The following is a 15,700-nucleotide window of genomic DNA, read 5'->3' as shown; positions in this document are numbered from 1 at the left end:
CATAATATTAAGCTGCTAGATAACTGTTATTTTGACTGAAGAAGTATGGAGGGGAAAGAAGAAAGGAAGAAACTCCAATAGAATATCGGAATGTTTAGATTTAATTTAATATTTCCTCAGTTAACAGCCTGTCCTAAGGAGAAAAAATAAGTATTTTGCTAATATAATTAGAAAGAGATGATGTAATAAAGGTGATCAAGGGGAATGACTCATAAGTACACTACTATGATATGGACAGATGAAAAATGTTAGTCTATTATATTTTAGCAGAATGATTAAACCAAATGGTATAATTTGTGGGCAGGCCACTACATGTCAAGGGTTATAATGAAAACCTATTTACTTTGTCTATATTAGTAATGCCTCAGTTTGAATGCAGAACAGGCCAAGTTTAGAATGTTGGACTTGGGAATCTACCTCTTCTTTCAGTTCTGCTGCTTACTAAGTGGCCCTTGATAAGTAATTTCATCTCCCTGAACCTCAGTTATCTTATCTGTAAAAAGAGAAAGTTGGGCTGGATGATGTCTGAGGTCTCTTTCAGCAGATTTAGAGTTTCTGATAAATTTATTTTTATTATCATACAAAACGCATTTTCATATTGGTCACTGTTGTAAAAACACACTCGTACAAAGCCAAAACCCCCAAATGAAACCATAAGTACAGGGATCTGAAAGATAGTATGCTTTGATATGGATCCATTTGACTCTAGCAGTTCTTTCTCTGGAGGTTGATAGCAGTCCCCATCATAAGTCTTTCAGGATTGTCCCAGATTATTCCATTACTGAGAGTATAGCCAAGTTTCCCATATGACTTTTCTAAAGCACCCTTATAATCATATTTTACCACTTTCTTACTCAATAAACTCCAGTAATTCCCTATTACCTTAGGATCAAATATAAACTCCTGTTTGGTATTCCTCTTAACTTGGCCTTTTCCTGCTTCCCAGTCTTCTTACACATTCTTTTTTTCCATGAATCTACTGTCCAGTCATACTGTACTACTTGTCTCTTAAATATGACATTTCATCTTGCATTTTTGTGCCTTTACATTGCTTGTTTCCCTTGCCTAGAATACTTTCTCTTTCATTTATTTTATAATCCCTCCTTCCCTCCAAGATAGCCCAAATGCCACCACCTGCAATCAGTCTTTTCCTGTCCCAATCAAATGCTAGTCCCTTCCCTTTTAAGGTCACTTATTACTAAGTAAATATCTTATAATGTATCAATTTAGGTATATGTTATTTCTTTTATTAGAATGCAAGTTCTGAGGGCTGGGTCTGTTTTAGATTTTTCTTTGTATCCCTAGTACCTAGCACAATGCACTTGGCACGTGATAAGCACTTTAATAAATGCTTGCTGATTAAGAAACAGTAAACATAACTTTTAAGAAAAGCTATAAATCATTTTAGTTACATTATGGAGGGAAAAAAGGCTTATAGGCTCAAAATATCTACAGCTAAAACAGATCTTTGAGATCATCTAGTCCATCCCTTTTCATATTATAGAAGAAGAAACTGAGGCCCAGAAGTGGCTTGTCTAAGGCCACACAAATGTTTTAAAATCCCTAGGTCTCAAATCATGTTTTCCCCTAAACTACCCTGCTTACTTATTTCGCAGAATAAATCTATAACTACTTCAAAGCTGTGGCAAACTAAAAAGACAAAGTAACTCCAAGTAAAGGATAAAGGGTATGGAAACACCATACACATCTTAAAGAACACATATCTGATTACTGTGAATGTTAATTTAACTCCTGATTAAAGTCTGAATCAGATGTATAAAAGCTGATACTCCTTCCTCTCAAAGTGTATAAAATTCACCCTGGCTGGCATTTTCGAATTATAGCTACTACTCATTCACTCAAATATTTGAATAATTATGATAAGGCACTGGGAGGTGGGAGGAGGATGCATATACAATGATGAGTTTGATACAGTTCCTTTTTTTATTTGAGTACCAGAGGAATACGAGATGGCATATAACTGCACTGTGTCATGGGAATTCTTAACAAGGAAATAACTTCTAGGTTTTCAGTGTTGTTGAAATTTTGTTTCTGGTATTTTTTTCCACCCAAGTCCAGTTAGATCACAATTTGAAAAGTTTTATTTTGTTTTATGAGCTTTAAAACAACATTATTCTTAATTCAAATAGACTTTAAAAATTGCAGGGGGGGGGGGGGAAGAATACGACGTGTAAGGCTTCGGCTCCTCAAACTAAATCGGCTTATTAAGTTTAACCCTTCTTCTGGTCCCAAAACAATGAAAAGATATTGGATCAAATGAGCTAATTGCAAAGCGTTGAGCAGTTACCGGCACATGGCAAGCACTATATAAATAAATGTTAGCGTATCCGAATTCTGAGTCACCCATACAAAACTCCCAGAGAACAGAATTTACTGCCTGTAAACTATGTTTTGCAATTTTGTATCCTTCAAGCCAAACCATTTAGCGGTAAAATTTAGAGACTAAATGGGGCCATGGATGTTTCAACTGAGCGAAAGTCAAAGACTTCCCGAAGAGCAAGTACAGTAACTGATCCGGAGGTGCTGGTGCAGAGTAGGCGGAGGGAGGAGGAAGGGGAGAGATTATCTCCTGCAATAGAAAGCCAACCCTCCTTTTCCTCCAACATCTGCTTTCCTGGAGTGGTCCAGATGTGACCCCAACCCTGAATTAGCCCCTAGCGCCAGGGGTTCGAAATGGCATTTTAAAGGGCGTTTCTTTCCTTCCAGCATCTTGAGCCTCTCCTCTCCTCCCCCTCCTTCTCTCCTCAAGTATTAGCCCCCAAATGGGCAAGGACATCTACTCAGTTCAGTTCGGACCGCCGGAGGTGACCCAGTGCAGCGATTGGCCAGGGTTGGAATTACCTGCCCCGAGGTGTCAGGTCCAGGAAAGAGCGTCCCAGTAGGGAGGGCACAGGAGGAAAGCGGTGGTGCGAGTTGCGGCTGCAGGCGAAGCCTGTGCCAGCGTCCAAGTCACAGCCCTGTCTGGAAGATTGTGCGCGCGGGCTGCCTTCTCGGCACCCGTATAAACCCGTCTAGGAGGGCGGCGGGGGAGGAGGGGGGAGTGGCAGAAAGGTGTTGCAACGTTTTTACTTCCGGGTCAGAGTTACACTGAGATGAGCAAACCGGGTTGTGAGTCTTTTAATCTTTCTTCGCAGTTTTCCAAAAAGCCTCCGACAGAAGCTGCCCGCCCTTCGCAGAGTTTTTATAAGCAGCCACACACCCCGACTCCTTCTCCACGTGTCTTTTACATCTCTCTCTGCCACTCTACTTCCTCTGCTCTGAGTCACTGGACCGGAAGGGTCCTCGAACAAAACTGTCCGGTTGGCTTTTCGAGGCCCCTGGGAGGGTCGTTCCGGCTAGAAGGAACCGAAGTAAGAAAAACCCAAGGCAGCAGCGGCAGTATCAGAAACATCATGAAGAAGGAGCAGGTGCTCCACTGTCAGTTCTCCGCTTGGTATCCGCTCTTCAGGAGCCTCACTATCAAGAGGTAAGATGAGACGGAGAACAGGCAGGTACCTCGACCCTTCCGCCAACTCCTAGCCTCCCTTCCCGGCCAAGCAAGAGTGGATCTTCTTTCCTGGGGTGGGGAGGGACGCTGGCCTTCCTGGCCTTTGGCTACAACTGTAGTAGGGGCCCGGCATGGGGACCCGAGGTGGAAGGAGAAGATGAGGTAGGGGCGGGGGAGAACGATCCATGGCCGGAGACCTTGAAAAGCGTTTTGTCAACTGTAAAGTGATGGGACCTTATTTGCTGTAAGCACCGCCGCCCCACTTCTAGATGTTTAGCTTGGACTAGAAGTCAGAGTACCTAAGGTTCCCTATTAAAATTTAGCTTTTAATTATCTGTGTGACCCCAAAAAAGTTAAATTTAGGTTTCTTGAGATGATTAGACTTGGTCTACCTATTTTACAGCAATGCAGTAAGATAATCTATGTCAAAACAACTTGTAAAATAGAAAGAAAGCTATGAATGAGTGGTGGGAATAGGGGAAAGGAAAGAGAAAAGACTAGTTTAAGTGAAAAGTAGAAGAGTAATGGTTTTTCCAGCTTCCAAAGCAAGGAACCCTTTTCAGATTTTGCAGTGTGGCTAACTTACCTGTTTGTTCTCCCACTAGTCTGATCTCTTTAGAGGCCTAGGTTACAGAATTTTAGATTTGGAAGAGACTAACCTATATTTGAAAAGGAATCCTTGCTACTGTACCCAACAAAGTACTAGGGATAGAAATAATAGACAATCTCTTCCTGCAGAAATAATAGACTATCTCTTCCTGCAGGCAGTTTACATTCTCTTGGCATACAGGTTCATAGATAAGGAAATATGGAATAAATATATAAAAAAATAAATACACAGTCAAAGAGGGAAGAATATCATATGGAGAAAATGGAGAAATAAGGAAAAGCTTCTGGTATTTGAGCTGAACCTTGAAGTGAGCTTTGGGTTCTAAGGAGTTTTAAGTGTGCCACTCTTGCTCAAGAAGCTTCATATTCCTCTAGGATAAATTAAAAAGTCCTCAGCTTGACATTTAAAGTACTTTATACTTTGTGTATAGAAAAGAGTCACTGAAGGGAGACTCAAGATACCTACATTTAGTGAGAAGGACATAGAGAATGAGTTAGCATTATAGTTTAGTGAGCTTTACTTCAGTGGTTAGTGAACATCTAGAAAAGGAAGAATTGTTCACAAAGACCTTCAAGAAGTCTTTTCCTTTTCTTTGTTTTGACAGGGTGACTAGAATGATAGATCAAGAGAATGCTGTAGATATATATAGATGACTTAGACTTTTTTTGTGAATTATATGATATTTTCATCTATTTTTGTTGCCAAGAGAAATGTAGGGTAGATGGATTTTGAACTGGTTGAATGGCTTAACTCATAAAGTAATCATTAATGGTTTGATAACATCTTTGAAGAAAATCTTTTGTTCTGTTCCCAGAAATTTGTGCTTACCTGTTTATCAAATTTGAAGATGAAACAAAGCTAGGTAGGATAGCTGACACTTTGGAAGATAGACTCAATATCTAAAAAATATCTTGGTAAGATAGAATGTTGAGTCAAATCTGATCAGATAACATTAAAAATAAATACACACGCTCTCTTCCTCTCTTTCTCCCTGACTCTTTCCCTCCTCCCTCCCCCCTTCTTTCTTAGAGTACATACTAAGTATTGGTTCCAAAGGCAGAAGGGCAGTAAGGGTTAGGCAACTGGGGTTAGATGACTCGCCCAAGGTCACACAGAAGAACCTCATGTCTCTGGGCTTGGTTCTTTATCTACTGAGCCCCCTAGCTGCCTCTATCTTTTGTCTTAGTATCAACTAAGCAGAAGAGTGGGAGTGCCTAAGCCTGTGTTGACAAACCTATGGCGAACATACTGGAGGGGGCCATTGCCCTTCCCTTCTCTATGCTCCTGGGGACATTTCTCATGTCACTCGTCCCTCTGCCCAGAAGTCTAGTGGGAATGCTTCCTCCCTCCCCTGTCTGAGATAAAGGGGTGGGGCTCACCTGCCACATGAGGGTTGCAGTTTGGGCACTTGGTCTCTAAATGGTTCACCATCACATTGCCTAGGCAATCAGGGTGAGTGGCTTGCCCAAATACACACAGCTAGGAAGTGTCAGGCTAGTTTTGAATTCAGACTTGATTCCAGGCCTGGCACTCTATCCATCCATGCTACTTTGCTGCTCCTCAAATACATTTAATAGTGATAAAAAGGATTTTATTTCTTTGATACCTCATTAAAAAATTATTTTGTTTTTGGTTCTGAATTCTCTTTCTGCTCTTTGCCCCTTCTTGTTGAGATGGCAAGAAAAGCAAAACCCATATATGTAAAATTATGTATAGTCAGGCAAAACAAATTCTGGCATTAATCATGTTGAAAGAAAGGAAAAAAAAAACCACATTTTAATATATACCAGACTTTCTATGTGGAGGTAGATAGCATGTTTCATCATTAATCCTTTGGAATTGGAATAGTTCTTTATCATTTCTTCCAGCATAATAGTATTTCATCACATTCATATATAGCTTAACTTATTCAGCTATTGTTTAATTGATAAGCTTTTTGGGAGGAAGAAAGAGAATGATTCAGTTATGGATGGCCTAGTTTGAGGTGCCTAATAAGTAATTGTATGTGTGAGATTGGAAGTTAGAAGAGATTAGAGCAGGATAGGTAGATATGAGAATAATCAACATAGAAATGGTAATTATAATTAAAATGAATGGAGCTAATGAGATCACCAAATGAAGTGGTGTAAAGAGAGAAGAGAAAAGGGCTTAAGACAGAACCCTGAGGTATGCATGATTAAAGTGTGTGATCTGGATGAGGATTCAGCAAAAGAGACTTGAGAAAGGTAAGACAGATTGGTGGGAGAAGAATCAGGAGATAGTATTGTCCTAAACATTTAGAAGGGAGTACCTAGGAGAAGAGAGGGTGATTAACAGTGTCAGAGATAAGCCTGTGGAGAGGTCCTGGAGAATGAGGATTGAGAAAAGGTCTTTGGATTTGGCAGTCAAAAGATCATTGATAATAACTTTAGAGAAAGTAGTTTTGATGGAATGATGAGATTGGAAGCTGGATTGTTAAGAGAGCGAGAAGGATCTGGGGAGTGGAGGCACCTGTTAGATGACTTTTCTAGGAGTTTAAACCTAAAGGACAGAAGAGAAAATGGGTCTATAGATGGAAGATCAAGGGAGGATCTTGTTGAGGACAGAGAGCCTTTCTATCACCATCTTAATGACTAGTGAATTCTTTGGCTGTGAAACATGAAACAAAGAAAAATACAAAATTGTCCTCAGTTCTATGTATTAAAGGACCACAAACCAACATTTCATGAGACACTTGTATATCCAATGTACACAATGAACACTTGACAAAAGACCACTATGAAAATAATTTCTTATTTGTTCTTCGACAAGTGTTGCAGCTAACATGATAATAGAGAAATTTTGTGATAAACTCAAAAAGATTCCCCCAAGTCAAATCAACATTATACTTTTAATACTCAGTGATTTTAGTGTGACAGTGAGCATAAAAGAGCAGATAGTAAAAATTGCTTAGAAAATATGGCTCAGATTAAAAAAAGAAAAGAAGCTTGTATATATCAGTTTTCAGAGAGCAAGCTTAGTCATCACAATTTCATTGTGTTGACTTGTTTTGTTTTCTTTTCACTTGATTTGTCAAAGTCATTCTTCCTAGTACTTTTTGAGTAGTCCGTGACTCACTCAGTAGACTGTCTACTTGGTAATGAATTTTTTGGCCTTGGCAATGGCTGATAATCACTGGTGTTTATGTAGTATTTAAGGATTTACAAAGAAAGTGTTTCAAATCATCTCATTTTATCTGTTAATGGCAATATAGGCTGCTAAGATTGTTAACTATTGTTCACTCTTGTGCTATTTTTGCTGTGTATCAAATATCCTATCCATTGTTCTTGGCAATTTCCTAAGATTACATTATGAATATTGTGCCCGTGATTACTATTATTGCTTTCATAATTTTGTTCTGGATTCAATGTTTGTGGTAATTAGAAGAAATTCAGTTTAGTTAAGGCAAGAAATGTTTATGTTCATACTTCTTAGGCTAAATATTTAGTGCTATCATTTTAGCTTTACTATCTTCTATGCTTTATTTATTCAAAAGTAAAAGGGATGGATAGTTCCCCAAATAGCAAGGTTTGTATTATTTATCTAGTGCTCGTTATATTTTATCTTTCTAAATGATGCCTTTCCCTTCCTTTTTTTAAAAGTGTCATTCTTCCACTGCCTCAGAATGTGAAGGATTATTTACTTGATGATGGAACTCTGGTGGTCTCAGGAAGGTAAAGTATAGTTGAATTTGCCTTTTTAAATTATCTTAAAATCTTAGAAATAACTAAATCATGACATTTACCATTTTAAGATTTAACTAATCTTACATTACATAATGATTATATAATTTAATTATATAATGACTTATTGATTATATAATTAAATTATATAATAAGTTATTATTACATTGAATAGTTTATTTATTCCCTCTACTTTTCTAATTATGAATGGTGGGATCTTGGTTCAGTTTCTCTATAAAATGAGACTGTTTAGTACCATACCAACCTGAATTTGTTGAAATCCTTTCAAGTTATGTGACCTTGGATTTTATGGTCACTCTGTCAATTTTATTCCTTACACTTTCATCATCATTGATGATATGTGTAGAAGCAAGATGACAGTTGGAGAATTATTGATTTTGATAAAGTTGCTGATATTTCTAATATCTCAGAAATTTATCAATTTAATTATTTCAAAAAGAATTGTTTTTCTCAACATGTTTGATTAATGGACCTTCTGAGAATATATATCTGGGTTATATTTTTAACTGATATCTTCAGATTCTTGGCAGCTTGGAAATGATTATTGCAAAATATCATTAACTGTGGATGTGGGGGATGTTTTATAGTGACAGGTAATTCAAACTTATAGGTCTTTTATTAAGAATTAATTTCAGGGGGCAGCTGAGTGGCTCAGTGGATTGAGAACAAGGCCTAGAGACAGGAGGCCCTACGTTCATATCTGGCCTCAGACACTTCTAAGATGGAAGGTTAGGGTTTAAAAAAAAAAAAGAATTTCATTATTTTCAAGCATTGTATATGCTATAAGCTAGGGAACCAAATGATTCAATAAGTAAAATGAACATACAAAATAAAAATGATATGCCAAAATTGAAAGCATATTGAAAGAATCCTTAATTTTTTGAGCTCTTGGAAAAGGTACTAATTTTAAATTATATTTGCTTAAAAGAGACTAAAAACTAAGGGAAGAAATTCTTTTAGAATTTTTTACACAAAGGAGAATCACTTATGCTAAGAATCTTAATATAGTAAATGTTAAGATGTGGTTTTTTTACATCCTCTTCTGGGACAGCTTTATTAAATTTGGATCATAACAAACTTTGAATTGGTGACAACTTAACAAATGAGGTTTTTTCCAGAAGTTAATAAACTGAATGGTAGTTTCATAATTTTGTTGTTATTAATTAAGCTCCCTAGAATGTCCTTTATGTCAATTTCTTAGGGGTAATTGACTTTTCTTCTATTTAGTGTATTTCTCCAAGATATTTTACTTAAGTTTCAGTAATATTTATCATGTCATTAAGATAATTTTAAAGTTTTGGCATAGTTACATACTGTGGATTAACCAATACAGAGTTAAAAAGACAAATAAAATAATTAGAAATGAGGATTTATGTATTTTTGTTATTATTTATAATAATGAGTGAAGAAGTAAAAAAAAACAACATTTTTTTTATTAAGCACTTATTATGTGCCAGTCACCTTGTTAAGGACTGACGGTAGAAATAGAAAAACCTAGCTCTCCTGGATCTTCTATTTTAATTAAGGGCACACACAAGAGGTCTCAGATGCTGATACAAAGTGGACAGCAAGGTCTAGGAGTTCTTAGAGTGTCTTAGGGGCAGGTCAGATGAAAATACAAGAGGGAGAGAGCATAATAAAGTCCAGTGGGCTAGAGCACATCTTGATAGAGCAAATGGTATATGAAGAGTATAGTAACTCCATCTGTTAAAAACAATTTCAGTTACTACATGTGAAAAATAAAATTCTTGTTACTAGGAATATAGAGTTTTAGTTATAAATAAGTATGGGACAGTTAGAGGTTTATACTTAAGGTTTTTGCTATCATTGGGCAGCTTTTGGATATAGCAGGTACAACCTTTTTTCATTTTAAACCCTTACCTTCTGTCTTAGAATTGTTTGGTTCCAAGGCAGAAGATCTGTAAAGGCTAGGCAGTTGAGGTTAAGTGACTTATCCCAGGTCACACAGCTAGACATGTCTGAGGCCAAATTAGAATCAAGGATCTCATTTCTTCAGCTCTAGCCCTTTATCCACCCTCAATTCCCCCATATTTTCAGAGGACTAGGTCATTCCTCTCTCCTGTCCCATCCTGTCTACATCCACATCCCAGAAGTAAAGTTGTGTTTCTAAGGTGTCAAGAACTTCTTTCTCTCTGTCTCCTCTTTTAATATAATTTATTGATGTGTTTTGTTTTCACATAATGAAATATTATATTATATTAACATATATTAGACCTACATTACACACCTGCTATATGAAGTTTCTTGTAATGACATAAAACAAATAAGTAAAACTAATAGAATAGTGACCTCATCTGAGAGTGCATGTAGCATTCTACATCTGTAGCTTGTCTCCCCACAATATCCGTATTTATTTTTTAAAAATTTCTCATTTATTTGTAACATTCATTTAAAAATTTTTTGAGTTCTGAACTCCCTCCTTCTCACCCACCATGAAAGGAAGAAGTGTGATATTTATACATGTCAAATATCAAAACATAATTTCCATGTTAGCTGTGTTGCAAAAAAAAAATTATGCTTTAATCCACCTTTCAATTCTATCAGTTCTTTATCTGGAGGTAGAAAGCATTTTTCATCATACTTCCTTCAGTATTGTCTTGAATCATTGTATTGCTGAGAACAGTTAAGTCAATCACAATTGATTATCCCCCAATATTACTTATACTGTGTACAATATTCTCCTTTTTCTGCTCACTTCACTTTTTATTACTTCATATAAGGCTTCACAGGTTGTTCCGAAGATCCTCTTCTCATTTCTTATAGCACCATAGTATTCCATCACAGTCTTACCACAGATTGTTCAACCATTCCCCATTTGATGGTCATACCTTCAGTTTCCAATTCTTTGCTGCCACGAAAAGAGTTGTAAATATTTTCGGGCATATACGTCATTCCTTTTTCTTTGATCTCTTTGGGATACAGACATAGTGCCAATTTCTCTATTAAAAAAATTTTTTTTTTTCAGTTAACAGGGTATTTTCTCTTTCCTACTTTCCCACTCTGTTGAATAAAAGAAAAACAAATTCTTTCTAACATATGCATAGTTAAAGCATTCTCTCATTGACTATATACAAATATATGTGTGTATATGTATATATATACATACTTAAATGTATATATACATATACACACATGTTGCATATACCAATATTCTTTTAGTATATACACATATGTATATGTCCCATTGTGTACTCTAAATCTTTTGACTATCTCTCAAGAGGATGATAGTATATGTTATCATTGGTCCTCTGGGGTAATGGATCGTTTTTGCATTAATCATAGTGCTTTCTCAGCTTTCAAAGTTGTTTATCTTTACCTTGTTATTATTGTATTATTTTTTTTCTCCTGGTTCTGCTCATTCATTCTTCATTGTTTTATAAAAGTTTTCAAAATTGTTCACAAAAAGTGTAGATGTTGTACTGTAAATTGCTTTTCTGATTCTGTTTACTCTGAATCATTTTATACCATTCTGTCTTTCTAACATCATTTTTCCTCATTTCTTAAATCACAAAAGTATTCTATCAGTCATCTACTACAGCTTATTTAGCAAATCCTCCATTGATAAGCATTCCTTTAGTTTTCTTTTTATTCCTTGTCACCACTAAAAAGGACTGCTGTATATATTTTTTGTACATGTAAACCTTTTTGTATTTCTTTGCTCTCTTTTGGGTATGGGCTTAGTAGTGCTATAGTTGGGTCAAAGGGCATTCTTGGTTTAGTAACTTTTTAGAAATAAATCCAAATTACTTTTCAGAATGGTTGTATCCATTTTAATGTATACCAATATTCATTAAAGTGCTCATTTTCCCATAGATGCTTCAACATTTTTTATTTTCCTTCTATGTCATTTTTGCCAATCTGATTGTGTGATGCTCAATCTTAAAATTAGTTTGCATTTTCCTAATTGATGGTGATTTGGAGGATTTTTTTCCTTGTGGCTACAGAGCATCTAGGTTTCTTCTATTGAGAACTGCTTGTTCATATATTTAGACCATTTTTAATTAGAATTAATTAGTGAATATTCTTATAAATTTGAATCATTTCCTTGAACCTTGGAACTAATGCTTTTATCAAAGAAACTTAACTGCCAAGATTTTTTCCCTAGTAAGTTATTTCCATTTTTATTTTAGATTTATTAATTTGTGCAAACAAGTGATGGGCAAACTACAGCTGGTGGGCCAGATGCAGCCCCCTGAAATGTTCTATCTGGCAGTGCAACATTATTCCTAATCTGACGAATACAATGAGTAGGATACAATACAATGAAACCTCGAAAGAGTTGCCTTAGAAACAGACTGACAGATGAGCATTTCCTTTCCTTTGGCCCCCTCTTTAAAAAGTTTGCCCATCACTGATGCAAACCCTTTTAAATTTCATGTAATAAACTATTTTCTCTTCTGTGATCTCTATCCCTTATTTATCATGAACTTTACTCTTATTGGTGTTTTTTTAAGCAGAAATGAGTGTTATATTTTGTCAAAAGATATTTCTGTATCTATTGATATAATTATATGGTTTTTGATGTTTTTATTAATATGGTTAATTAAGGCTGTAGTTTTTTCTAATATTAAACCAACCTTGCATTCATGGTATAAAGCCAACCTGGTCGTAGTATACATTTTTTTTGCAATATGTTATTTTGGCCTCTTTGGGAACATAGTATTTGAAATTTTTGTGTCTGCATTCATTAGGGATATTGATCTCCAGTTTTCTTTTTCTCTTTTAATTCTCCTTTCTCCCTGCTCCATCTTGATCAGCCTACCACTCATATCCAATGGACCCAGTAGGAGCTAACTGTAGAGAACTCTTTCCTTCCCCACTTATACTGCCCAGGTCTAATTACTCCCTAATGCTAACCTTTATCTCAAACTCTTGAGGAAGGTCAAGACCTTTTATCTCACTTTCAAGGAAGGTCCCTCAGAGCCCTGCCTTTGGCCTACTATTTCATTTCTAACAGTTATGGATTGGTGGCATATCTGCTTACACCACTTGGATGAGCAGGAAATCACCAGCTACAATCCTTTCAGAAAGATAGGGGACCACTAAGCTTTACCATCTGCCTTGCCCTTGCTCTCTAAGATTCTCTACTGGGCCTAACTATCTGCCTTGATGATATGCTTTACAGAACCTTAGGCTTTGCCATCTGAACTACTGTGTGAGGGAAGGCTTCTCCCAGGGTCGAATTGGGGCTATGCTAAGAGTGTAAGAGTTGAAATTGTTTTTGGTCAAATTAAGAATTATAAAAAGTTGTGGTTGCTGTTTATAATAATTAAAAATTAAACTATGAGTCTGTTAGCAGCTTTAGTAGCTTTATTATAGCAAAGTAGAGATAGTAAAGAGAGGGAAATGTAGGAAGGAGGTAGAAAATAATGTCTAGCTAAATACTCTAAGTCTGGATCTGAGTGCCTCCGGACTGCGAGTACAAATCCGAATGTGAATCTCACCAGCCCATGAGAGTGTCTCCAGCCAAGTGTTTCACCAACCAAAAGAGTATGATGCTGCAACGCCTAAGCCTCACCAAAGAGAGTGTCCCAACAAGGACAGGTGAAGAGCTGAAAAGCCAGTGCCTCCAGCCAGTCTCCTCTACCTAAGTGAGTCACTGAAGCCAAACTCCTCCAGCCACCAATGGAGAATCTCCAACACAGAATCTCCAGCGCTGAAATCACCAAGGCAGAATCTCCAATGCTGAAATCCCTAATGCAGAATCTTCAATACTGAAATCCCCAATGCAGAATGAATCTCAGCTCTTTGGTCTCGCCTTTTATAAGTTGTTTTCCCACATCACTTCCTGTCTTTCTGGTTTCTACTTCCTTTCACTGTGGGCTGGTCTGTCACATCTCAGGAACCAATCATAGTTTCTTAATTTGCCTTGCACTGCCTCTTGGGGCAGTGCCTGTGGGATCCAATTCCTATTTCATGAGGGTGAGAGCTTTCTTGTGAAAGGATTTTCAAGTGTCTGACTAAGTGTGAAATGAGAAGCACTCCAAGTTCTTGATTGATTAAGTTAAAATAAACTAAGGGAGTTTTAAATTCCCTTTCACATGTAAGGGGGAAAAAGGGGTTTTATGGGTTCAGTATATTAAAAGATGGTTGCCAGAGGACTGAACTATTATCAGTCCTCAATTAAGAATAATCTCAAGTCAAAACTGACTTTTATGGAAGTTTATTCACAATTAGGAAGGTTGAAGGTAGGGAAATCGAGAGAGGGAAACTCTGGCCCATACCAGGTAAGAATTTAGAGGCCCCAGCAAAGGAACACAGAGATTAATTAAACAAGGCTTCTAGCCACAAGGCCTTTTACAATTAGAGAGGCAAGAGAGGCCTCCTTAAGGTTAGAGCCTCCAGAAATGCCAAGGGAAGAGAAAGAGAGTCAGCCTAACTTACCCATGTGACAATTCAAAGAAGATATTTAAAGCAGTCAGAGGTTCCAGCATTCCAACACTCCTCCATGAACTAGAAAAGGTCCTTTACCAGAAGCTCTCTTCCACCTAAGACCTCAGTTGACTGAGGACCTTCTCCTTTTAAAGGGGTCACTTATATGTCACTTCCTGTGCCTCCCTCCTAATTTGCATGTCCAATCACAATAGATGATTCTCATAGTACTGCCTAGGGGGAAGTCAGTTGATTCTGATTGTCACCCACTCTAGCACACATGGGTTATGGACCTCCCAGAATTAGAGGTGTTCTCACCTTTGGTGATTAAATCTAAAGATGGGCAGTGAAGACTTAATCTAATTATCACACACAACAGGAACTAATATTCCTCTACACACTATTCAGTTCCTATTATACTCTATCCCAACCATCTTGATCCTGTTTTCTATCCATAATTCTACCTGTTATGTATAATATTGATCTTATCGTGATATTGATATTGATGACTAGTTGATATTGATAGACTAACACTGTCAGGGGGAGCTCTAGTGAAAGGCGGATGATGAACTAGATGGACACAGCTTAATCCAACTATATTTATTATTTCTATTAGAAGAAGCAGGGACAGGATAAAAGGTAGAACTAAAGAAGGATATATTAAATCTAACACTAAGATTTCTAATTATAGCAGGCCAGAGGTTTCTTTGTGTTCATCGAGGTAAACCTACACTGATCTATTCTTACTATCTAAAGATTAAATCTATTTAACTAAAGCTATCCTAATAGATGATCTTAAATTTATATAAAATTTCCTTAAATTATCTATAAAATTTTACCAGCTAGGAGCAAGGAAGTGGAGAGGTCAAAAAAGGGAAGGGAGAAGAAGGGGGAGGGAATTTATTAGACCTTTAAAAATAAAAAGAGGGGAATAATAAGGGAGGGGGTAGAAAGGGAAGTTAATCAAGGGAGGGGACAAGGGTTACTGGCTTAAAGCAAACCACTGGTTTAAAAGGAAATAGTGTAAGAAGAAGAGGTAGAACTGGGGGACGATACAAAAATGTCAGCGGATGCACAACTGATAATTATAACTCTGAATGTGAATGGGTTGAACTCACTCATAAAACAGAAGCAAATAGCAGAATGGATTAGAAACCAAAACTCTACCATATGTTGTCTACAAGAAATACACATGAGGCAGGTGGACATACACAAGTTTAAGGTTAAGGGCTTGAGCAAAATCTTTTGAGGCAGGAGTGGCAATTGTGATTTCTGACAAAGCCAAAGTAAAAATAGATATGATTAAAAAAGACAGGGAAGGTCATTACTTCCTGATTAAAGGCAGTATAAACAATGAGGAAATAACAGTACTCAATATGTATGTACCAAGTGGCATAGCATCCAAATTCATAAAGGAGAAACTGGCAGAGCTCAAGAAGGAAATAGATAGTAAAATCATAATAGTGG

General features: G+C 36.8%; 2 protein-coding genes across 3 annotated transcripts in view; one reads left to right on the top strand and one right to left on the bottom strand.

Moving 5' to 3' along the window:
* Positions 1-3,022, bottom strand: part of NUDT5 (nudix hydrolase 5) — a 30,845-nt gene extending 27,823 nt beyond the window's left edge. The window contains exon 1 of the mRNA XM_044678092.1: positions 2,863-3,022. The gene's annotated coding sequence lies outside the window, so the exon portion shown is untranslated. The remainder of the gene's footprint in view (positions 1-2,862) is intronic.
* Positions 3,023-3,268: 246 nt separating this feature from the next.
* The window catches only part of CDC123 (cell division cycle 123), a 103,680-nt gene continuing 91,248 nt past the window's right edge, over positions 3,269-15,700 (top strand). Inside the window, exons 1-2 of one of the 2 annotated variants that reach the window (XM_044677927.1) lie at positions 3,269-3,487; positions 7,739-7,810. In XM_044677927.1, the coding sequence (XP_044533862.1) occupies positions 3,414-3,487; positions 7,739-7,810 (146 nt within the window). In that variant the 5' untranslated portion in view covers positions 3,269-3,413. The remainder of the gene's footprint in view (positions 3,488-7,738; positions 7,811-15,700) is intronic. The other variant, XM_044677926.1, reaches the window with a different exon arrangement.

The sequence above is a fragment of the Gracilinanus agilis genome, chromosome 5 (assembly GCF_016433145.1).
Source record: "Gracilinanus agilis isolate LMUSP501 chromosome 5, AgileGrace, whole genome shotgun sequence".
In the NCBI taxonomy this organism is placed as follows: domain Eukaryota; kingdom Metazoa; phylum Chordata; class Mammalia; order Didelphimorphia; family Didelphidae; genus Gracilinanus; species Gracilinanus agilis.
Note: the sequence above shows the minus strand (reverse complement) of the source record. Positions and strands in the feature narration are given on the sequence as shown.